The sequence below is a fragment of the Mobula birostris genome, chromosome 30, assembly GCF_030028105.1.
Source record: "Mobula birostris isolate sMobBir1 chromosome 30, sMobBir1.hap1, whole genome shotgun sequence".
Classification (NCBI taxonomy): domain Eukaryota; kingdom Metazoa; phylum Chordata; class Chondrichthyes; order Myliobatiformes; family Myliobatidae; genus Mobula; species Mobula birostris.
Genome location: NC_092399.1, coordinates 23,072,386 through 23,098,605, shown reverse-complemented (window position 1 = coordinate 23,098,605; position 26,220 = coordinate 23,072,386). Strand labels below are relative to the sequence as shown.

The 26,220-nt window shown below is 39.9% G+C and overlaps 1 protein-coding gene across 2 annotated transcripts in view; it reads left to right on the top strand.

The window, feature by feature from the left end:
- angpt2b (angiopoietin 2b) overlaps positions 1-26,220 on the top strand; it is a 237,846-nt gene that overhangs the window by 24,131 nt on the left and 187,495 nt on the right. For both annotated transcript variants that reach the window (XM_072247096.1, XM_072247095.1), the window contains exon 2: positions 16,053-16,923. In XM_072247096.1, the coding sequence (XP_072103197.1) occupies positions 16,624-16,923 (300 nt within the window). In that variant the 5' untranslated portion in view covers positions 16,053-16,623. The remainder of the gene's footprint in view (positions 1-16,052; positions 16,924-26,220) is intronic.

Below are 26,220 nucleotides of genomic sequence, written 5' to 3'. Positions count from 1 at the left end.
ACAATAGGCACAGTAGAGGTATAGTAGGTTGGTGTCAAACCAGGCTCTGGGTATTGAGAAGTCTGATGGCTTGGGGGAAGAAACTGTTACATAGAAACTGTTACAATGGATTATAAATCAATTAATAATAATAACAATAATATTAAGTACTTTATTGATCCCGAGTGAGAAATGCTTTCATTACAGCAGAAACATTTAAAAACACTCTCAGCAGTGTGCAGACTTAACTAGTAATAAAGTACAGAATAATAAAATATGTTTCTGTCTGCTTGGACGGTCTTGAAGCAGGGTATGGCAGCACTATGGTCTGAGAAATGCACATGTAGCCAGGTCTCAGTTAAGCACAAAAGCACAAATCCAAAATCTGAGATGCAGAAGGGCTTGGTAGTCCTTGTGCAGAACACCCTAGAGGTTAACTTGCAGGTTGAGTCGGTGGTAAGGAAGGTAAATGTAATGTTAGCATTCATTTCAAGAGGTCTAGAATACAAGAGCAAGGATGTGATGCTGAGGATTTATAAGGCACTGGTGAGGCCTCACCTTGAGTATTGTGAACAGTTTTGTGCTTGTCATCTTAGAATAAATGAGCTGGCATTGGAGAGGGTCCAGAGGAGGTTCACAAGGATGATTCCAGGAATGAAAGGGTTATCATACGAGGAACATTTGATGGCTCTGGGTCTGTACTCACTGGAATTCAGCAGGATAAGGGAGGGATCTCATTGAAGCCTTTTGAATGTTGAAAGGCCTAGACAGAGTAGGTGTGGAAAGGATGTTTTCCATGGTGGGATAGTCTAGGACAAGAGGGCACAACCTCAGAATAGAGGGGTGTCCATTCAAAACAGAGATGTGGAGAAATTTCTTTAGCTAGAGGGTGGTGAAAATTTTGTTGCCACATGCTGCTGTGGAGGCCAGGTCGTTGGGTGTATTTAAGGCAGAGCTTGATAGGTTCTCGATTGGACATGGCATCATAGGTTACGGGGAGAAGATCGGGAACTGGGGTTGAGGAGAAAGTAAAAAACATCAGCCATGATTAAATGGCAGAGCAGACTCGATGGGCCAAATAGCCTAATTCTGCTCCTATGTCTTATAGTCTTATGGTCTAGTATTCCCCCTGGGGCTTAATCAATGCACCAAGCTTATTTCCCAAATGACCACACATTTCCCATGATGATTGCAGAGATAGAAGGTGTATATTTCCTCCTCTTAGCCTGAACATTTGCTCCGGCCCTGCGGCCTCAGCGTCATCTCCCAAGTTCCCATGGGATCTTGGGCCACACTCTGGCAGTATTGGCAGTTTGCATAGCTCAGTCAGCTGGTCCCTGGAATTAAACACACCCTTCGTTCCAAACACAAGGTAGCCATCACAAATGGTCCTGGCACACAATAATCCAGAAAGACGCACAAGAAAACATAAAAATAACATGAAATATTATGATAAATGACAAAACATAGGAGCTACAGCAATCAGCTGCCAGTAGTGTGGTGCCATCTTGCACCATTGTAACATGGAATTAGCAGAAAGAAGAGAGGAAGAAATGATTTTGCCTCAAAATGACTTGGAGCTGAAGCTGAGCTCCAGAAAATCATATAAAGACTTTTGGTTGCAGAAAGAAATCTCTGAACACTACCCAGCACAGTGGGAAATGGTCAAGATGTTCTTCATTGCCTTCCCAGGGTAATATTTGATGGAGCGTGGTTTCAGTGTATTTGTCCAACTTTCAAAGTAATGAAACAGATTGAAAATTACCGAAAGTGCGAATCTGATGATCCTTCTGAGTGACTTCAGCCTGATGTGGAGCAGCTGATATCACTACAACAAGCCCAACCCTCTCAATGAGAAGTGAAAAAGCAATGAAGTCGTGAATAGTTAGTCTACTAATATAAACTCTAAAATTGTTGATGAAAATTGTTTTTCAATATTAAACATAGAACATAGAACATAGAATAGTACAGCGCATTACAGGCCATTCGGCCCACAATGTTGTGCTGATCCTCAAACCCTGCCTCCCATATAACCCCCCACCTTAAATTCCTCCATATACCTGTCTAGTAGCCTCTTAAACTTCACGAGTGTATCTGCCTCCACCACTGACTCAGGCAGTGCATTCCACGCACCAACCACTCTGAGTAAAAAACCTTCCTCTAATAACCCCCTTGAACTTCCCACCTCTTACATTAAAGCCATGTCCTCTTGTATTGAGCAGTGGTGCCCTGGGGAAGAGGAGCTGGCTATCCACTATCTATTCCTCTTATTATCTTGTACACCTCTATCATGTCTCCTCTCATCCTCCTTTTCTCCAAAGAGTAAAGCCCTAGCTCCTTTAATCTCTGATCATAATGCATATTCTCTAAACCAGGCAGCATCCTGGTAAATCTCCTCTGTACCCTTTCCAATGCTTCCACATCCTTCCTATAGTGAGTCGACCAGAACTGGACACAGTACTCCAAGTGTGGCCTAACCAGAGTTTTATAGAGCTGCATCATTACATCGCGACTCTTAAACTCTATCCCTCAACTTATGAAAGCTAACACCCCATAAGCTTTCTTAACTACCCTATCTACCTGTCAGGCAACTTTCAAGGATCTGTAGACATGTACCCCCAGATCCCTCTGCTCCTCCACACTACCAAGTATCCTGCCATTTACTTTGTACTCTGCCTTGGAGTTTGTCCTTCCAAAGTGTATCACCTCATACTTCTCTGGGTTGAACTCCATCTGCCACTTCTCAGCCCACTTCTGCATCCTATCAATGTCTCTCTACAATCTTTGACAATCATCTACACTATCTACAACACCACCAACCTTTGTGTCGTCTGCAAACTTGCCAACCCACCCCTCTACCCCCACATCCAGGTCGTTAATAAAAATCACGAAAAGTAGAAGTCCCAGAACAGATCCTTGTGGGACACCACTAGTCACAATCCTCCAACCTGAATGTACTCCCTCCACCACCACCCTCTGCCTTCTGCAGGCAAGCCAATTCTGAATCCACCTGGCCAAACTTCCCCGGATCCCATGCCTTCTGACCTTCTGAGTAAACCTACCATGTGGAACCTTGTCAAATGCCTTACTAAAATCCATATAGATCACATCCACTGCACTACCCTCATCTATATGCCTGGTCACCTCCTCAAAGAACTCTATCAGGCTTGTTAGACACGATCTGCCCTTCAAAAAGCCATGCTGACTGTCCCTGATCAGACCATGATTCTCTAAATGCCCATAGATCCTATCTCTAAGAATCTTTTCCAACAGTTTTCCACCACAGACATAAGGCTCAGTGGTCTATAATTACCCGGACTATCCCTACTACCTTTTTTGAACAAGGGGACAACATTCGCCTCCCTCCAATCCTCCGGTACCATTCCCGTGGACAACAAGGACATAAAGATCCTAACCAGAGGCTCAGCAATCTAGTCCCTTGCCTCGTGGAGCAGCCTGTGGAATATTCTGTCAGGCCCCGGGGACTTATCCGTCCTAATGTATTTTATCAACTCCAACTCCTCCTCTCCCTTAATATCAACATGCTCTAGAACATCAACCTCACTCATATTGTCCTCACCATCATCAAGTTCCCTCTCATTGGTGAATACCGAGTAAACAATTTTATTTGCAACTTTAAACAGCGTCAGGTAATTGCAAAAATTTATTTGAGTTTGAATATCCTATATCCTTTTGCTGTGCATAGTAAATCAAACTTCTTTATTGAAGGTGGATGAATTGAATGTGCAGATAGTTATTAATAAATATGATATAGTTGGGATCACAGAGACATGGCTCCAGGGTGACCAAGTATCAGAGCTCAACATTCAGGGATATTCAATATTCAGGAGGGATAGACATGAAAGAATAGGAGGTGGGGTAGCATTGCTGATTAGAGAGGAGATTAACGCAATAGAAAGGAAGGACATTAGCCTGGAGGATGTGGAATCGATATGGGTAGAGCTGCATAACACTAAGGGGCAGAAAACGTTGGTGGGAGTTGTGTACAGGCTACCTAACAGTAGTAGTGAGGTTGGGGATGGCATTAAACAGGAAATTAGAAATGTGTGCAATAACGGAACAGCAGTTATAATGGGTGACTTCAATCTACATGTAGATTGGGTGAAGCAAATTGGCAAGGGTGCTGAGGAAGAGGATTTCTTGGAATGTATGCGGGATGGTTTTCTGAACCAACATGTCAAGGAACCAACTAGAGAGCAGGCCATTCCAGACCAGGTATTGAGTAATGAGGAATGGTTAGTTAGCGATCTTGTCATGCAAGACCCCTTGGGTAAGAGTGACCATAATATGGTGGAATTCTTCATTAAGATGGAGAGTGATATAGTTAATTCAGAAACAAAGGTTCTGAACTTAAAGAAGGGTAACTTTGAAGGTATGAGTCATGAATTAGCTAAGATAGACTGGCAAATGATTCTTAAGGGGTTGACGGTGGATATGCAAAGGCAAACATTTAAAGATCGCATGGATGAACTACAACAATTGTTCATCCCAGTTTGACAAAAGAATAAACCAGGGAAGGTAGTGCACCCGTGGTTGACAAGGGAAATTAGGAATAGTATCAATTCCAAAGAAGAAACATACAAATTAGCCAGAAATAGGGGCACACCTGAGGGCTAGGGGAAATTTAGAGTCCAGCAAAGGAGGACAAAGGGCTTAATTAGGAAAGGGAAAAGAGATTATGAGGGAAAGCTGGCAGGGAATATAAAAAACTGACTGTAAAAGCTTTTATAGATATGTGAAAAGAAAAAGATTGTTTAAGACAAATGTAGGTCACACAGTCAGAAACAGGCAAATTGATCATGGGGAGCAAGGACATGGCAGACCAATTGAATGACTACTTTGGTTTTGTCTTCACTAAGGAGGACATAAATAATCTTCCGGAAATACAAACGTAGTAGGGGACCAATGGTCTAGTGAGATGGAGGAACTGAGGGAAATACATGTTAGTAGGGAAGTGGTGTTAAGTAAATTGAAGGGATTAAAGGCAGATTAAATCCCCAGGGCCAGATGGTCTGCATCCCAGAGTGCTTAAGGAAGTAGCCCAAGAAATAGTGGATGCATTAGTGATAATTTTTCAAAACTCTTTAGATTCTGGATTAGTTCCTGAGGATTGGAGGGTGGCTAATGTAACCCTGCTTTTTAAAAAAGGAGGGAGGGAGAAACCGGGGAATTATAGACCGGTAAGCCTGACATCGGTGGTGAGGAAAATGCTAGAGTCAGTTATCAAAGATGTGCTAACAGCACATTTGGAAAGCGATGAAATCATCGGACAAAGTCAGCATGGATTTGTGAAAGGAAAATCATGTCTGACGAACCTCATAGAATTTTTTGAGGATGTAACTAGTAGGGTGGATGGGGAGAACCAGTGGATGTGGTATATTTGGATTTTCAAAAGGCTTTTGACAAGGTCCCACACAGGAGATTAGTGTGCAAACTTAAAGCACATGATATTGGGGGTATGGTATTGATGTGGGTAGAGAATTGGTTGGCAGACAGGAAGGAAAGAGTGGGAATAAATGGGACCTTTTCAGAATGACAGGCAGTGACTAGTAGGGTACCGCAAGGCTCAGTGCTGGGACCCCAGTTGTTTACAATATATATTAATGACTTAGACAAGGGAATTAAATACAACATCTCCAAGTTTGCGGATGACACGAAGCTGGGCGGCAGTGTTAGCTGTGAGGAGGATGCTAAGAGGATAGGTTAGGTGAGTGGGCAAATTCATGGCAGATGCAATTTAATGTGGATAAATGTGAGGTTATCCACTGTGGTGGCAAGAAGAGGAAAACAGATTATTATCTGAATGGTGGTCGATTAGGAAAAGGGGAGGTGCAATGAGACCTGGGTGTCATTGTGCACCAGTCATTGAAAGTGGGCATGCAGGTACAGCAGGCAGTGAAAAAGGCGAATGGTATGCTGGCATTCATAGCAAGAGGATTCGAGTACAAGAGCAGGGAGGTACTACTGCAGTTGTGCAAGGCCTTGGTGAGACCACACCTGCAGTATTGTGTGCAGTTTTGGTCCCCTAATCTGAGGAAAGACGTTCTTGCCATAGAGGGAGCTCAAAGAAGGTTCACCAGATTGATTCTTGGGATGGCAGGACTTTCATATGATGAAAGACTGGATCGACTAGACTTATACTCGCTAGAATTTAAAAGATTGAGGGGGGATCTTATTGAAACGTATAAAATTCTAAAGGGATTGGACAGGCTAGATGCAGAAAGATTGTTCCCGATGTTGGGGAAGTCCAGAATGAGGGGTCACAGTTTAAGGATAAAGGGGAAGCCTTTTAGGACCGAGATGAGGAAAAACTTCTTCACACAGAGAGTGGTGAATCTGTGGAATTCTCTGCCACAGGAAACAGTTGAGGCCAGTTCATTGGCTATATTTAAGAGGGAGTTAGATATGGCCCTTGTGGCTAAAGGGATCAGAAGGGATATGGAGAGAAGACAGGTAGAGAGTTCTGAGTTGGATGATCAGCCATGATCATACTAAATGCCGGTGCAGGCTCAATGAGCCGAATGGCCTACTCCTGCAGCTATTTTCTATGTTTCTATGTTTTTATGTTATAGCCAGAAAAGTAGAGGGGAGCACTGGGGATGTGGTCCGGGAGCCAAGTGGGCAGTAACCCAAAAATCTTTTGGAATCACTTTTCTGGACCAATGTAGAAATAAGTTCAAGGATCTGTATGTTGACTTGAAGGGGCACACAACCAATCCGAAAAAGTGCTTTACAGAGGTTGCAAAGTTAAATCAATATAGACAAAAAATGAGTCAAATTTAAAAATCATAAGTAAAGACAAACATTATATAGAATAATATGTGATCAAATATAACAAATTATATAAATGTAATTAACATTAACAGGCATTAAGTAATCCTCCAGATAGGCTAAAATTTACAAAAGTTGGTTTTTAGAAGTGTTTTGAAACTTTCCAAGTAACCAGCTTGGCATATCTCATTCAGTAGAGTTTCCCAGAGTTTTGGTGCATAAGAGTACAAGGCAGCATCACCAATTCTTATATGCCTGGCTCAAGGAACACAAATCAAATCAATATTATTGGATCTAAGGGTATAGTTAGGGATGTAAGGGGATAGACACTCCAAAATACATGGAGGAGCTAGGTTATTCCGAGTATTTTAAAATTGATCCTAAAGGACACAGGCAGCCAGAGTAATGACGCCAAGACTGGTGAATTGTGCTTAGATGTTGTTTTTGGTTAAGATTCTTGCTGCTGCATATTGAAAAAGCTGCAGCCAACTTATATCTTTCACAGCTGTCCTGAAAATAGTGTGTTACAGTTGTCTAATTGGTTAAGAACAAAAGCTTGTATCAATTTTTCTGCATCTTGAGATGTGATAAGAAATCAAACTTAGATTTCTAAAGGTGCAAGCTGGGGAGAATTTTAATAAATTAACAGTTTAAAGCTGCAATAACTGGACAACACTGAAAGCAAACAAAACTATTTGCCATTCCAGAGATTAACTGAGCCATGGATATTAAACGATATCCTTTGCCCTGATTAGTGGGAGAAGGCAGAAGGATGAGGTTGAGAGAGAAAATAAATCAACCATTATCCAATGGCAAAGCAGATTCAAAGAGCTGATTGGCCTAATTCTGCTCCTATGTATTGGGGTTTTATGGTCCTATTACAGGATGTTTATCCTGAATTGGCAAGTATCAACGACTTTGCTATGTAGGACCTGCCCCAGACATGCAGAATGTATAATAAAAAGCCAGTATTATATACCAAGCTGCCATATGACATGAAGGTCTCATTCATATTCTATCAGACCAGCATGGACAAGATGTTCAGGGGAGCCCAACTTCCTTAATGCAGGCAAAATGTTGTTTTGACTGCCAACCATGTGAGAAGGAGCATCTCTCTACATCTGAAGAAATTATTAAGAGGATTCACATGCATAATACTGAGCTGCAGAAGAGCCAGCACACTTTCTGCAGAAGTAAGTAATTGATCTGTGCAAACACGAGGAATTCTGCAGATGCTGGAAATTCAAGCAACACACAATCAAAGTTGCTGATGAACGCAGCAGGCCAGGCAGCATCTCTAGGAAGAGGTACAGTCGACGTTTCAGGCTGAGACCCTTCGTCAGGACTGGTCTGGGCCTGTGGATGGATGGAAATGGTCTGCAATTGGTCCATATTATTTTGTTTCCCAAGTTACTTTTCAGCAAGTCATTCATATCATTCATTAACTTTCAAACCTCAGTGACTATTTTGGACTGAAGTGCACAAATTACACAATGCTGGCCTTGTGGATGCATTTGTGGGCTACCTCAATATCACGCATCAAAAAGAATCCCAAAGAGATAAAACAGGACAAGTTTTTTTGAAAGCTTTGCTTCTTCAGAACTTTTTTTCTGTTTATGGAAGACCACTTGAAGCTGAACACAAATATAATTTCGGACTACTTGTATCATATGGGAATTTAGAGAACAAAGAAATGAACTTTTATTGAATATAATGTGTTTAATTGCATAATGGTGCTGATGCTTTGCAATCATTCAGCCAAGCTAAAAATGTTTTGTTGATGATTTTTGTTTGTACTCTGTCTGAGCTTCTCACTTAAGTATCCAACAATAATCAGCCGGCATTAATGGATTCAGATTGTCCTGATACCATTTTTCCATGACCGTAATGTCTTGGTGAAACCTTTCACCATGTTCGTCACTGACAGTGCCAAGATTGTAGGGAAGAAGTCTAAATGGGAATGCAGAAAACAAATCCTTAGTGACATGTTGCACTTCATGGTTTTGTATGCTTAAAACATGTTGTCAACCAGCTGTGTGTAGTTTGGTGCTCTGTGGTTGCCAAGAAAATTATCAGCAACATCCTTGTGTGTCTTCTATGCCATTTTCTCCAGTCCCACTAGAAATTTTTCAAATTGCCTGCTATTGATGACCTATTTGAATTGTGGACCAACAAAGAATGCCTTCCTTAATCTTGGCATCAGTTATGCTGACTTGATTTATGAACTGAAATAACAGGTATAGACAATTTCAAAAAATGGTGTGCAAAAGGGAAATTTTGCTGGTGGTTTTCATGATCAGCGGTCCAAAATCCACAAGATGCACCCGAAAGTATTCAGGAAGCAAAATCTTTGTGGGCCAGTATAATCTATAGACAACTGTTCATTATTTTCCTGGAGCAACAATGCCAACAGTGAAACTGACAGAGCAGTATTTATAAATACATTTTGTGCAGCTGGACTCATTCAGACATACAGTATGTTCAGTTAAGGACCTAAATCCTTTCTATCACAGATGTTACTAACAATTCACAAATCAGCGCAGTCTTGAATAATTACACCCAAACAACATTAAAGTATAATTGGGGGACTTCCGTTGACCATTTGTGTTTGTTTAACATGAGGGCAGGAACTTGTAGCATTGTCTATTAGCCCAGGGTATACAAAGATCCGGAATGTCTAGCCAGAAGATGCACAAGCTGCTCAGACTATCAGATCACAAGTACTGAGAGCAACACTGTAAATATAGAAATGGCCAGAAAGGTCACTCTAGCATTTACATTGCAAGATAAATATGGATGATTAAAATGTTTGAATAAACTGGATGTGGAGAGAATGCTTCCAGTAGTGGGAGAGTCTCGGACAAGAAAGCACATCCTCAGAATGGAAGGACATCTTCCCAAAATGAGGTCAATAGACCCCTTGGTTTATGATGGGGATCTTTGGAATATAAAAAAAAATTGAGAACCCATGCTTTAGAACAAAGGTGCAAAAGGATTTCTTTCACCAGATGGCGGTGAATCTGTGGAATTCACAGACAGCATTGATGGTTAAGTTATTGGGTATATTTAAACCAGTGGTTGATAGGTTCTTAATTGATAAAGGGCACAGGATGAAGGCAAGAGAAAGGGGATGAAAGGGAAAATAAATCAGCCATGATCAAATGGCAGAGCAGATTCAATGGGTCGAATGGACCTAATTCTACTCCTAAAACATATAGGTTAGAGATGGGAAGAGGAGTTATCAGAGAGATTATGGAGATATCAGATACCTAGAATTATTTTGTAAGAGTATCTGAGATATTCAAAAAGATTTATATAGACCATTTGATTGTGCTGCAAAATACCCCAAACAAAAATATTGTGGATAAATGTGCATTTGAAGTAGGTGCTATCAATTTTGAAGAACCATTGACATTGAACATGGCTAAAGAACAGCCATATGTGACACTTCCAATGGCTCTAGAGGTAAACACTGTTTCAACATCTGTTGAGCCCCAAGGATCAACATAAGGAACATAAGTTTAGTCAACAGCATGAAAAAGAGAATTTAAAAATGCAGTTAATTGGTTAAACTTGCAAAACTGTAAATGTTATTAAATTTGTTTTACTCTTTTATCTTTTCAATGGGAGAGCAGATATATGTAACTAAATGTAATATCACACTACAATGTATTTAATCATGTGTGTACTATTTTGTTCTTGTGTCAAGCCTGAGAGAAGCCCAAAATTGGGTTGATTATCACTAACTTACACCCAACGGTACAACTGAACACCTGCTTGTTAATGCAAATATTTAATTAGACAATCATGTGGCTGCAACTCAATGCATAAAGGCAGGCAAACATGATCGAGGAGTTCAATTGTTTTGCAGACCAAGTTCAGAAAGGGAAAGATATGTGATTTTGACCATGGAATGTTTGTTGGTGCCAGACAGGGTGGTTTGAGTATCTCAGAAACTGATGATCTCTTTGAGTTTTCATGTACAGCAGTCTCTAGCATTTCCAGAAAATGGTGTGAAGACAAGAAAGAAATCCAGAGTGGAAACTCTGTGGGTGAAAATGCTTTAATAATGAAAGAAGTCAGAGCTGAATGGCCAGACTCTTCTAAGCTGACAGTAACAGAGATAGCCATGCTTTACAACAGTGCAGTGCAGAAGAACATCTCCGAACGCACAACGTGCCAAGCCTTGAAGTGCATGGGCAGGAGAAGTGGATGCAGCAGAAAACCGTGGACGTCCACTCAGTGGCCAACTTAGTAAGTTCAGGAGGTACATAATAAAGTGGCCACTGAGTGTATATGTTGTTAAGTTTGCTGTTTTAAGGCAATCACAGAGTGTAAAGATGTAAAATTACTAAAACCTACAAAAATAAACAAACAGTGAAAGAAAAAGAATAATAAAATAGTGATCATGAATTCATGGAATGTTCAGAAATCAGATGGAGGAAGGGAAGAAGCTGTTTCTAATAATTGTTTATGAGCCCTTAGTATTACTCTGCACAAGGTGCATGTTACTTCCCCTTAGAAGGAGAATCTAGAACTGCATAAGTGTGCCACTTGTGATGTCTCAGGGGTATGGAATTTATTTTGATAGCTTTAGAATGTGAGAGATTAATTATCCTTCCATAAATTTGCACAGGTTTAATTTAATCTTTTTTTTTTTGTTATCCCTCTTGCCCTCTCCCTTATAATTGTGTAGCTGACGATGGATGAGGACCCTGCCCCTGGAATAGAGCAATGGCATGTTAAAACTCCTTAGTTACCATGTCAGCAGCTTCATTGATAAAGAGTGTGTGCACTGCAGCATCACTGACAAAGAGTAATGGTGAGAAAATATGAAACTGAGGGTCTGGAGATTGAGTATTCAGAAATGGGCCAAGAGTTGTGGATTAGAACTTGTGATGGGAAGTAGAATTGTATCTTAAATCCTTCCTCAATATTGTCGATCCAGCAATTCCGGCTGGGAATGTGCATGTTCCCATTTTGCATATGGGGGTCTATGCAGTCCATCTGAAAAATGAACGGTGCCTTGATAGATTTCTAAGGAAACATATTTAAATGTTTTTCGTCTACCATACATCAAACATGTAAAATAATCTTTAAAGGAAATAAAGCCACTTGGAACATGAGGCGGAATGCAGGACTTGGAACCCTCGTGGTCTTAAAGGAATACAGCTGTAGTTCTGTATCTGATTCCTTACATAATAAAATGTGCCAACTTCATAATAAAACTCATCCTACAGTTCTCAATGTTCAATGCTGCAGGATTTCAGCTAATACGAATTAAAATGGGGTCTGGCAGAGAAATGAAATGGTAATTAAAACAGTTCTGACACCAAAGTTACTTCAGACATGCAGTGTATTTAATAAAATCTACTTCTTTTCTATAATGGCTACTATGAATAAGCAGAAGATACAAAACATAAAAAATTCTGCAGATGCTGGAAGTCCAGAGCAACACACGCAAGAAGCTAGAGGAACTCAGCAGGTCAGGCAGCATCTATGGAAATAAACAAACAGTCGATGATTAATTACGCTTCCAGCAGTTTATTGCTGTTTTTATTTATCTTGTTCATTTTTATCAAAACTACAAAATGTATTTTCATCAGAATTACATATTTTGTTTTTCAGTTTTAACAATAAAAAAAGTATTTTTAAAAGATCTATATCTACTCAGCTCTTTTAACAATCTCAAGACATTCCAAAGTTCTTCATTAATTACTGAATACGATGTCAGACTGCTATCAAGAAACCCATAATAAATACTTTAATATACTTACAGCTGTGTCATACTTAATCATTGGTAAATATGTAAATTGATTGTCATTTGTACTGTGATACAGTGATACATGAGTTCTGCATGCCGTCCATACAGATCATTTCACCACATCAATACATTGAGATAGTACAAGGGAAAAGCAATAACAATGCAGAATAAAGCATTAACGTTATGCAGAAGGTTCAATGCAGACACACTATAAATTGCAAGGCTATTATAAGTTAGATTGTGAGGTCAGAAGTCCATCCTATCATACAAGAGTAATACAGTCTTTTAATAGCAGGAAAGCAGATATATGCTTTCAGATTTTCTTTTATCTTCTACCTGATGGCGGTGTGGAGAAGAGAGAATGTTTGGGCTGGGTGGAGTCTTTGATCATGTTAGTTCCTTTATGGAGGCAGTGAGAAATGTAGGCAAAGTTCATAGAATGGAAGCTGCTTTTTTATGATGTGCTAAACTGTGCCTGTAACAGTTGTGTGTCCACATTAGATTCAGCGATGGACATACAATTGTAGCATCACCTCTGTAAACCCATCTAACCACAACATCTATTCAGCTCCCTGCTGATCAGTCACTTGTTTTTCTTTTCATCTACCTCACCTTAAAATATAATCAACCATTTTATTTCCACCATCCTCTGAGAAAGAGTAGTTCCAAAGATTCATGGCCCAATTAGAGAAGAACTATCTACTGATGTCTACTGTAAGCCGACGGACTCTCACAGCTACCTGGACTATTCCTCTTCCCACCCTGTCTCTTGCAAAAATGACATCCCCTTCTCGCAATTCCTCCATCTCCACTGCATCTGCTCTCAGAATGAGGCTTTTCATTCCAGAATGAAGGAGATGTCCACTTTTTTAAAGAAAGGAGCTTCCCTTCTTTCACCATCAACTCTGCTCTCAAATGCATCTCTCCAATTTCACGCAGATTTGCTCTCACCCCATCCTCCCGCTACCCCACTAGGAATAAGGTTCCCCTTGTCCTCACCTACCACCCCACCAGCCTCCGGGTCCAACATATAATTTTCCGTAACTTCTGCCACCTCAAAAGGGATCCCACCACCAAGCACATCTTTCCCTCCCTCCGACTTTCTGCTTCTGCAGGGATCGCTCCCTAAGCGACTCCCTCATCCATTCGTTCCCCCCACCCCATCCCTTCCCACTGATCTCCCTCACAGCACTTATCCTTGTAAGCAGAACAAGTGCTGCACATGCCCTTACACTTCCTCCCTCACCACCATTCAGGGCCCAGTCAGTCCTTCCAGGTGAGGCGACACTTCACCTGTGAGTTAGCTGGAGTGATATACTGCATCTGGTGCTTCCGATGTGGTCTTCTATATATTGGCGAGACCCGACGCAGGATGGGAGACCATTTCGCTGAACACCTACGCTCTGTCCGCCAGAGAAAGCAGGATTTCCCTGTGGCCACACATTTTATTTCCACGACCCACTCCCATTCTGATATGTCTATCCACGGCCTCCTCTACTGGAAAGGTGAAGCCACACTCAGGTTGGAGGAACAACACCTTATATTCTGTCTGGGTAGCCTCCAACCTGATGGCATGAACATTGACTTCTCTAACTTCCATTAATGCCCCACCTCCCCTCGTACCCCATCCCTTATTTATTTATTCTTTCCTCTTTTGCTTCTTCCTTTTTTCTCCCGCTGCCCCTCTCACTATAACTTCTTGCCCATCCTCTGGGCTTCCTCCCCCCAACTTCTTTCTCCCTAGACCTCCCATCCCATGATCCTGTTCCTTCTCCAGCCTCATATCCCTTTTGCCAATCAACTTTCCAGCTGTTAGTTCTATCCTTCCCCCTCCTGTCTTCTCCTATCATTTCGGATCTCCCCCTCCCCCTCCCACTTTCAAATCTCTTACTATCTCTTCCTTCAGTTAGTTCTGACAAAGGGTCTCAGCCCAAAACGTCGACTGTACCTCTTCCCCTCTTCCTATAGATGCTGCCTGGCCTGCTGCGTTCACCAGCATTTTTTATGTGTGTTGCTTGAATTTCCAGCATCTGCAGATTTCCTCGTGTTTGCGTAGAGAAGAAGAGATCCTCTCTCATCACTATCAGAAATGGATGACTGTGCTTTATTGAAGTAGATTCTCTTTCTAGATTCCCCTACAGGAGCAATCATCCTCTCCTGTCCACCTTACCAAGACCCTTTAGGGTTTGAATCAAATCTCCTTTCATTCTCCTGAACAACAAACACTAACCTAGCCTGTCTAATCTTTCCTCATGAGGCAACTTGCTCTTTCCAGTTATTAGCTGAATAAACTTCAGCTGAACTGCCTACAATATATTAACATTGTTCCTTGAAAAACGAGAGCAGTTGTGATGTGAACTCCAGATATACAGAAGTATCAACTATGCCCTACTAATTGAAACAAATCCTTCCTCCCATCTTACTCAACTCTGTTAACAATTAACAATAGCATTTTTTTTACATTAAGTAACCATTTGTTGTAGCCATGAACTAGTCTTTTTCAAATCATGTACCAGGACACCCAGATACCTCTGCACCTCAATCATTCTTCGACGTGTTTTTTGTTTCCTGCCCAAAATGGATAATCTCATATTTCCCCACATTATACTCTATTTGTCAGGCCTTTGCCCGCTCATTTAACCTGTAGTCTCTTTCTGAAATGGAGCCTAGGTTAATGATGGATGATTCCTCAAGTTTATCCCTCTTCATGCCTTACGGTAGCTGTAATGATGAATCTGAGTGAGTCGCTTGATCGTTTCAGAGGGATTTTAAGAATCAACCACATCCAGTCTGCAGTCACATCCAGGCTAGGTCAAGTAAAGATGATAGATTTCTTCCCTTTCCTTAATGTTAATTGGTGGAGCGAACTGAAATTAATCAGTTGACTGGTAAAAGGGTATAATCAGCCAAGAGTTTTGTTTGAAGAAGGACTGCGCAGTTTATATTTTCATGTCTTGGTCAATATATGTTTCCCTCTCATCATAATTGAAACAAAATTATCTATTTATTATCACATTAGTAGGGCTAGGGTCTTACAAATTGGCTACGAGATTTCTTATAGTAATCTATAATATAAATGTCCACATTAACTGTTCTCGCTCAGGGACAGTGTTATGAAAGGCAATATATTTATTTTAAGATTGGTAGTTGATACGTAACAGAGTTATTGGAACAAAATGCACTATAAGACAGGAGTCAGGGAGATTTTAAACTAAAACAGAAATTTTTTGAGAAGCTGTTAGTGGAGACTGACAAGCCTTTAAAAACAATGTTAGGTCAAGTCTTTTACCCTCCGACTGAACATTTTTTCTTTCAAGAGAAAACCTATCATCCAGAAATCGTCTATTAAAGGATCTGTTATGGATGATTGGGTTAAATAATTATTTTTATATGTATTTGAAAGTTTTCCACTACAGAAATTTTCAATCTGATGTAGAGTGTTGACAATGTAGTTTGCAGCATACATAACATAATTTGCTGAAAGTAAACTTAACATACTTCTGTTTTTTTTCTGAAGGTGATGGAAGCTTGCCCAGAATTTCAATGACGAGTTGATTTAGTGCCTCTCTTCTGAAAATAGTGTGGGCTGGACAATGGTGTAAAATATCCCTCATTATCAGAATGGTGCATTAAGATAAACTGTCGGATCTTGTGACGAAAGCTGCTGAAGGAAGTCAAGCATGTGCTAATCACTCTTGTGATCAAATCAGCTGGCAGGATAGGGCCACTGACTTATAACCTGCTTACTCCAAAGATCTCGTTCCATGCACTCAGTTCAGCTTGAAGAGTGAAGAGACTTCACCAACAGGAGCAATCGAATGCTTCCCGTATTTGTCAGTGCAATGTGGGCTGTGAAACATAGGAAGCAATACTGAGCCTTATCACTGAGTCACAGAAGGAAAACAAATTCTTGGCAACTTCGCATAAAGCCAGTGAACTGTCAGAACAACCCGTCAGGAGAAGCAGAAACTCTTTTAGTCTGGATCTATGACCAAGCAACCCTGTAGTCAGAGAACCAGGGAAAGAAAAGAAGTTGGCTAAAGATTGGAAGCATACGCACTGAGAAAGCTAGGTTGGAAATTATCAGAATGCTGTTAAGCTACTTGTCATTTGCACATTGTGCTTATACATTCCTGGCTATGTCAGTGTTCAGCTCCTACCATAGAGGGACAGAGGGTTTAGATAAGCGCAATCATCAGATTCAGCATGGATCCTGCAGCTATACATTTCTCCTACCAGAGATCGAGAACTGCCAACCTTCCCCTGATTACCACATATCCAATTCACTTCAACGGGATGCTCCCTCACCAGTGGAGCCCAACTGGTCCTTAAAACGGTTGCAGCAGCTTGAAGGCGTTCTGGAGAACAACACGCAGTGGCTACAGAAGGTAAGGATTCTCACCACTGTTGCCGCTCTTGTGTCACGGTACAATTTCTTAGACTTGTACTGTCGCAGGCTGTCCATAGGCTCACTCAGAGTCACGTGGGAGTGCAGATATTTTATATTTAGCCCTCCTGATCTTATGAGTCATTTTCGAAAGATTTTGTGTGCCTATGTAGGTGGATTAATTTTATGTGGATGGAAGGGAGCTGTAAGTGAATGCAATAAGATACTGCTGTAGGGACAGAACTAAATCTTGTTATATAAACATGAAACAAAATCTATTCAGGCAATAACATGAATGCTGAGATTGTGGAAAAACACTGTCAAAGCTTTTGCTTGAGCTGTTATGAAAATGTTCAAGAAAATATTTGTGGAAAAGGGCAAAACTAACCAGTATGTTTAAATGGAGTAAAGTTTGAATACTCAAATCATGTCTCCAGCATAAAATACTCTGCAAATTCTAAAGTATATTCAAAATAGCAAACTTTCAAATTACCAATTCTAAACATTGTTACATGGTTACCTGTGCCTGAGATGGGTTACTTAATGTCACGAGTCATATAAATAGAGGAATTTATAAGAATTACCTGTAAGCCTTAAAGTTTTATAAAATATCTAGCCATACTTTTATCTGTGTTTAACTTCAGCAGTATAATACTAATTTATTTTATGTCATGCATATTTTCAATTCAGTTTTGACATTTTGCCTGTGCTTTGTGGTTGTGGCTGTGATGTTGTCTGACATTACACACAGGATTCCTGATGTGACATAATGCTTAACCAAGAGGAGTCTCAACCTACCACATTATAATTGTGCATTTTTCAGGGAATCATTGACTGGTTATATAATGGCACTGTCACTGTTGATTGGTCTGAGTATCCAAGTTCTTGTGTTTAGAGCAAAATAGTATGAGTTAGTTGCAGGAAAGATAGCGTTATTAAAGTGTCCATGTTGACAATGAAGTTTTTACACTTGTATTGTGCTGATCAGCTTCTAGGCACTGAAAGAAAGTTAAGTTCCAGTTGAAATACTGCGTTCTTGTCAGTGGTCACTTCAATACCTAATGGAACAGGATTTATCATGCTTGAAGCCCAACACCAACAAGTCTTGGTTGGGCAGTTTATATCTTGCACCTAGTAAATGAATGATATATATTGTCTAACTGAGGAGACATTGTTTCACCTATTTTTTTGCGCAAGTGAAGAGTCCTTCAGATCAAAGACTCTCCCTATGCTATCACTTTCTTTGAAAAGACAACATATCACCTTGAAAGTAGTTATTATTAGTGTAACAACTATCTTCTGTTTGGTACAAAAACATTTGCTTTCAGACAAATGTTCTCCTTGTGATTAGCATCAGAGAGTAAAAGCCACACAAGTCTGGGAGTTCGAATCTTTTTGGACATTTTTCCCTTCTTTGTCCATCATCTAGATGCATCCATAAAAAGTGAGAAAGATAGGTTTGAGAGAAAATAATTAAATTTTGCCACTACAACCTTACCAGTGAAATTGTATAATATTACAGCTTTAAAATGAAAGTATGCACAATTCTAAGGAAATGCTTCTTGATTATGATACCTTCATACACCATAGGATATGACCAGTATTCCATTTAATATGATATTTCTTAAAATTGAAGAGCCTGATTAACAAGAATGGAACCAAACATGAATAAAATCTGGAAATGTGAAAAAAAACAAATGATGACAAATCTTCTTTTGCGAAATTTTGCTGCAAAATGTATCTTCTGTAGCAGAAATGTCCAAAGTAAATCTATTATCAAATAATAAATATTACAGTATAATATATGTCACCATATATTACCCAGTGATGGTAAAATCAAAATACAAGTTAATATTTTGGGTGGAAATCCTCATCTGATGGAAATTCTAAATATTAAACTGCTTTCTCATTACAGATATTCCTTGCTTCTATATGTTTCTTACTCTCCCTATTTTTCCTTAAGTGGAAGAGGAATAATAGCTCGCAGAAAACAGGTTGTTACTTACTGATTAAGACTTTGAGATGTAAGCTAAAAAATATCAGGTGATTTACAGGTCTGATCATGATCATCAGAGAGATAAATGGTTGACAGACTAATGAGCACTCAGGAAGATAGTTGCTATGCGCTTGTCTTTCAACAGAAGAAGATTTTTGAAGGGTTCACAAATGCAGGATAGGAGCTCTTAATTGTTAAAATGGGACGTTTTACAGAAACAATGAAAATTCAATCATAATCTTTGATAGTTCACAAAAGTACACTGGTATTTAGTGATTAAAAGAGATAAGTTGATTTCTTTTTAATGTCCAAAATACGTGCTAATTGCAAAATATTTGTTTTGGAGGTGTACAGGAGCTCACTGCTGTTATGATTATTTCAGTATGAACATACTCCCATTTTTTAAGACTGTCCGTATGTTTCAAATCAAGACCAGAAATGTGTACTCGGCGTTCAGTTTGGATATACTGTGTGAAAAAAAAACATATCCATGAATCATCTACACACATGTGAAGCATACATTCCAAAAGCAAAAACATTTTAGGTATACTGCAGATATATGCGACTATCTGCATATGGTATATTTTTTACCTTCCAATCAAATTTAGACAATTTTTGGGAAGGTTTGTTATTTCCTTTCTGTATGTTGGAAATATAATCTGCAACCGTTAAGTTTGCAAATGATTGCTTCTCGGCAATTACTGAACTATTTTTTGAGAACCTATGTGGCGTATGCTTTTGTGTCTGTTAAAACTTAGGGCAGAAGCAGGAATAGTCCTGTGATACTCAGAGACTGTTCAGTAAAATATTTTTCTCACAATTTCAGACCCTAATCCAAATGCTACATTCACTTTGTTTCCAAAAACCTATCACTCACTGCTGAATAATTTCAATGATAAAATCACAGCCATCTCAGAAGGAAACTTCGGAAGATTCCAACCCTTTAATGAAATGCTCAGGCTTAAATAACTGATATATCGTCCTGTAAGCTTATTTTTTGGTTGTCCAGCCAGTGGAAGCAATTTTCCAACGGCTCTTTTTGTGGAACTGTCCGGAAAAATTTATATCAAACACAGCACGTCCAAGTTATAGTTTGTCCTGCCATATCATTCAATCTGTCCTATTTACCAGGTTACCCTGAGAATCATTGCAAGTCTTTAAGTATTAATCAAAAACATGCAAATATTGTTGTAACGTAGATCCATTTGTTGAGAGGGACATCTCAAGGTGCTGAACAGGCTCCTACTTCTGCTATTTTTAATATAAAGTAAACAAATGTAGATAAGATTTGCTTTATTTGCCACATGTACATCAAAACATGCAGTGAAGTGCGTCATTTATGTCGATGAGGATGTGCTGGCGGGGACAGTTCGCAAGTGTTGCCATGTTTCCAGCACCAACAAAGCTTGCCTTCAACTTACTAACCCTAACCCGTGCATCTCATTGAAAGTGGGAGGAAACCCATGTGTTATGGGGAAAACATACAAACCTCGTACAGACAGCAGCAGGAATTGAACCCCAATCGTACAGCTGATGCAGTGAAATATTCTGATAACTGCTCACAAAAACAGTGCAAACACTTGGCAGAGTATTATGATTACTGTATTTATTCTCAATTTACCTATTTCATGCACTGCTTATGAGTAAAAATGCTTCAATTACCTTCAGAGATATTAACTAAAAATACAGAAGTCTTTTCTCTACAGAAGTCGTTCGTTCTTTTAGACTTGTATTTGTGTCACAATTTTCAGGCTCTTACAGCAACCATTATGCGTTGAGTGTTTGTCTGGTTATGTTTTTGAAATTCCCTGTATCCCTCGTCCTGGACCTTGGCCATTTACCTAAGAGTCTCTTGGGGGAAAAAAATGTGAAGAGGATTGCTTTGATGATTGAGGCATGGAATATCTGCTGAACAAAATCCTCATTACCGGTAAATCAGAGACAATGCAAATCAGCAGAGTTAAGATTTATTTAGGTTTCCTCCTTTCATCTTATCTGATTAAAATCTGAGCTTTTTAAAGAAGCCGATGTACACAGCTAATGCGAGTCCTGAACACAATAGAAAGTCCTGCTGAGGGACACAAAAAGACATTGGATCCAGTCCAGTTTGTGGGTTTTATGCTTGGAATTTAAAGTTCACCTTGGTCTCTTACTCCACCATCACTACTGCTGTGGTCTTATAAATCTTTGTGAACTATTCTATATTTGATTTAATATATGGTATAGTGATGTGTGTCATAAACACATGAGATTCTGCTAATGCTGGAAAACTTGTGCAATGCACACAACACACAAAATACTGGAGGAGCTTGGCAAGTCAGAATCAGAATCAGGTTTAATATCACCAGCATGTGTTGTGAAATGTGTTGCTATGCAGCAGCAGTGCATTGCAATACGTAATAATAAAACCGTGAATTACAGTAGGAAGTATATTTATATTAAAAAGGTAAATTAAAATAAGCAGTGCAAAAAAGTAGGGAGATGGGTTCAATGTCCATTCAGAAATCTGATGGCAGAGGGGAAGAAGCTATTCCTGAATTGTTAAGTCTATTCTTTCAGGCTTTCATCACTCCTGCCTGTTAGTAGCACTGAGAAAAGGTCAAGTCTTTAATATTGGGGTTCTTTAATGATGCATGACACCTTTTTTGAGGCATTGCTCCTTGAAGGTGTCCTGGATGCTGGAGACACTAGTGTCCCTGATGGAGCTGACTGAATTTACAACCTTCTGCAGCTTATTTCCATCTTGTGCAGCAGCCCAACCACACCCCCCATGCTAGGCCAGTTAGAATGCTCTCCAAAGTAAGTCTGTAGAAATTTGCGAGTGTCTTTGGTGACATACCAAATCTCCTCAAGCTCCTTGAACAGCTAGCATCTACGGAGGGCAATAACCAGACAACATTTAGGGCTGAGATCCTTTATTAGGACTAGAAAGGAAGGGGGCAGAAGACAGAATAAGAAGGGAGGGTTAGAAGTTATTTTCCAAAAAACAAGGGTTCTCTTGCACCATTATTGATACTACCCTCACCTGTACCTCCTCCATTTCCCACACATCCTCATGCTACCATAACAGGGTTCCCATTGTCCTTACCTACCACCCCACGAACTTCCATAATCAGCATGTCATTCTCCACAATGTCTGCCATCTACAGTGGGATGCCCCCCCCCGCTCTCTGCTTCCATAGGGTTCACTCTCTGCATGACTCCCTTATCCACTGGTCCTTCCCCACTGATCGCTCCCCTGGCACTTTTCCCTGCAAACAGGATGTGTTACACCCGGCCCTATACCTCTTCCCTCACCACCAAGTGAAGTAACTCTTCACCTGTAACTCTGTCCGAGTCGTCTACTGTACCTGGTGCTCCTGGGGTAGCCTTCTTGGTGAAATATGAGGTAGATTGGAGGACAGCTTCACTCTATCCACCACAAAAGGTGGGATTTCCTGGTGGCCACTCATTTTAATTTAACTTCCCATTTCCATTCCAATATGTCAGTGCTTGGCCTCCTCCACTGCCATGATGCGACCATGCTCAGGCTGGAGTAGGAGCACCTCATAATCCTCCAACCTGATGGCACGAACATCAATTTCTCTAACTTTCAGCAGTTTCTCTCCCTTTCCCTTTTCACTTCTTCTATTCCCCATTCTGGTTCCACTCTCACCCCCTTCTCATCTCACCTGCCATCACCTCTCTCTGGTGCACCTTCTCCTTCCCTTTCTTCCATAGTCCACTGTCAATTCTTATCAGATTCCTTCTTCAGTCCTTTACTTCTTCTACCTGCCACCTCCCAGCCTCTTTCTTCATTCACCCTCCTACTTCCCTCTCACCTGCCAGCTTGTAATCCTTCCCCTCTACCCACTTTCCTATTCTGGCTTCTGACCCCTTCCTTTTCAGTCCTAATGTAGTCTTGACCCGAAATGCTGTCTGTCTGTTTGTTCCTCTCTATAGATGCTGCCCGAGTTGCTGAGTTCCCCCAGCAATTTGTGGGTGTTGTGAGTTGTGTGTTGGTTGCTGATATTAAGTGAAGAAAGATGCATAGTTAATATGACATTGATAATCTGGTACAATGTTTGAAATAGTAGCATTCAATTCATCTCACGTGCTTTAAAATTTGAGTCTGAAGGATAGTGAGGACTAAATGTCTATCTCCGTACTATCCTGAGGTCAATGTTTGATCCACCAAGTTATTAAGTACACAGTCAGCTTCACTTAAGTGTTTTGGTCAACAACTGCCATGATTACACCCATCGAACCACTTAATGTGCGTGATGCTTGCAGAGTTTCATCAAATATGACCTTCTATTCTGTGCAGTGCTTGTGCTGTATAATGATTTTAAGTTCCAATTTACAACAATGGCTGAAAAAAGGCTAACTATTTCTTGTAATAGTGTTTGGTTTGTACCTCTGCCTTTTGTTTTTCTTGCATCTGTGAAACTCAATAGCTGATCTGCCAGCCTCTCATCACCTTTTATGGGGTAAGCTAGTAAAACTTTGACTGAAGCTGGCTCTGTGGGAATGTTTTTACTGTTTTGTATGGTGTGGAAATTCTGCAAGCTCCCAGACGGACAAATACTGAAGAAAGCTTGATGGAAAGGGCAAGACTTCCTAGGCTGATAGTTCTGTCCTTATTTAGCGCCCAGTATGTCTTTTTCAAGGTGGGGAAATTGAGAACACGAAGGATGCAGTCTGATCTTCCCCAGCCTCTTCTTCGACTGCAGTTGAGGACTCTCAAACCCCATAGTTTAAAAATGGAATGATTGGCTCACTCGTTGACAGGGCAGAAATGACTTTGGTTCCTAGGCTTCTGGAGAGGAAGCAGAAGCTTAGATTTCTATCAGTCATGGAGACAGAAGAGAAAGATTCGTCTGAGACAATGAAGAATCTATTATCCGTTCCTAAACTGCTCCATGACAGATCATGAGAAGATCATGAAGTACAACTCTAATAGAAGTTCTCTGTAATGTGAAGGCTCTGCTCTCTCGTCCATGTGCCACAGTTTGCAATGGTGTTCACTTCTGCATCCCTCCTCACTCCCATCAAGTATTGTGCAGGATGTGCAGCCTTTTATATCAACACGTCTCTTGCCGTTGACCTCTGTCCAATGATTCCGCAGCTTAAGATTTCCATTGATCAGTGTGCTTAGAAATTTTCACTATTGATAGCTTCTCCAAAAATACAATTTTCTGAGAAATGTTGGAGATTCACAGACATGGGAGGCAATTGAGTACATGAATGTTGTCAATAATCCAAAACCCTAATCAATAAAATGATTTATAATGAAAAGTCATTAGAGGAAAGCCATATCAGACATAGAGTAATATATTAAACAATCACTTAATGACACAAAGATAATGATCACCAACCTCTATATTAATTGCTGGTATGTAAAACTGAAGTACTGCAGCAGTTTGGAATATTTCACCTCTACCAACTCTAAGATAATATTGTAGCAGATTTTTGTTGTGTTATATGCAGCATGATCACGAATCTCTTGTAAACATTACTTTTCATGTAGGAATCTGCAAGAGCATCGAAAATACGTGGCAGAATGTGAAGTACTATTTTACCTGGACTTGCAATTTGGTAGCAGAACTTTTTAATTCTCCCAGACCACAAAGAATTATTAACACTTATTAATCTGATAAAAAAACACTTCTCAACATGAAGTAGCCTAAAGTGATGTAAACAAGACCTAGAATAATTGTAATATTGTCCTGCTTGTAGAATTTGTTGTTTGTCAGGAAATACATAGAAATTCAATTCTACAAAATGCAGCACAGCTTGGAGAACTACATATCCAAACTTAAATTACATGGAATAGAAGGGTTTGACCTGAGAAACAACTGGAATACAATCTATTTGGCTTGTCAGAACCATCTTTTATTTCCCATTTAGGATTGATCTTTTTAATTAGATATAATTTGAGTTATTAATTTAAATACAAAATGAACCATCCTGTAGATTGTTCTTATATGTTGAGGGGTAGATTCAATCCTGGTTGTCAGTACTTATACACAATAACACAAATAGTGTTATATTCATAGTATCCAAGACATCTTCAAAGAGTGATATCTCAGAACGATGTTCATTACTAAAGACCCCCATCACCCAGGACAATCTCTTCTCATTGTTACCATCAGGAAGGAGGTACAGAAACCTGAATGCACACACGCAGCAATTCAGGAACAGCTTCTTCCCCTCTGCCACCCGATTCCTAAATAGACATTGAACAAATGAACACTATCGCACTTTTATGACTTCTGTTTTTGCACTATTTTTAATTTAACTATTTAATGTACATATATATATACTTACTGTAATTGTTTTACTTATTAATGTTCTCCAATATTCTCATGTATTACATTGTACTGTTGCCGCTAAGTTAACAAATTTCATGACATATGCCGATGATATTAAACCCAATCTGATCTGATTGGATTTTCCAAAATCCAATTCCATTCACTTATCAAGCTAGAGTTTAGAAAATGAGCACCCCAACCTTCATTGTGATGATAGTTTTTTCATATGCCGTTTCTGGATCAGCTAATTTCACATTACTTATTATTTTATTTTTACTTTTGTAAGAATATCTCACTGTCATGCCCATTAACGTCCTTTAAGCAACCGATCGCGTACTCCCCATGACCGCATGGGTTTCCTCTGGGTGCTTAGGTTTCCTCCCACAGTCCAAAGATGTACCACTTGGTAGGTTAATTTGGTCATTGCATATTGTCCTATGATTAGGCTAGGGTTAAATCGGGCGATTGCTGGGCGATGTGGCTCGAAGGGCTGGAAGGGGGCCTATTCCACATTGTATCTTAGAAAAAAAAACCTTTCACTTTTGTAAATATCAACATCAAATCTCATAAGCTGCTCTAGTCTAAGGGGGACAATATCGATGTCTCCAATAACCTCACAAAAATGTAATCCCTTATTATCCATTGCTATGTTCATGAATATCATTCTCAAGATTAGCATATAAGAAGTGCCTAACAAATATTTTCCTTTGATTGAAAATCTTGCCCTGTTATAGGCCATTTATTGTTCACTCGCTTTACACCTATACAAGGCACAATTCAGAAGCCTGATGGAATATTTGACGGTAAAGAAGATCACCAGCACCTCAGACAAAGCGGTCTGCTTGATTGAAAGCCTAATGACCATTCTCAGCATGCCTTTCTTCCACCACTGGTATCAATGGCTTCACTTTGTATCATGTATAATACGTATTGCTGTCACTCACCCAGGGGACTCCAGCATCTTCAAATCCTGCAGCCTCTACAAGCAAGAAGTCAAGGATAGCAGATC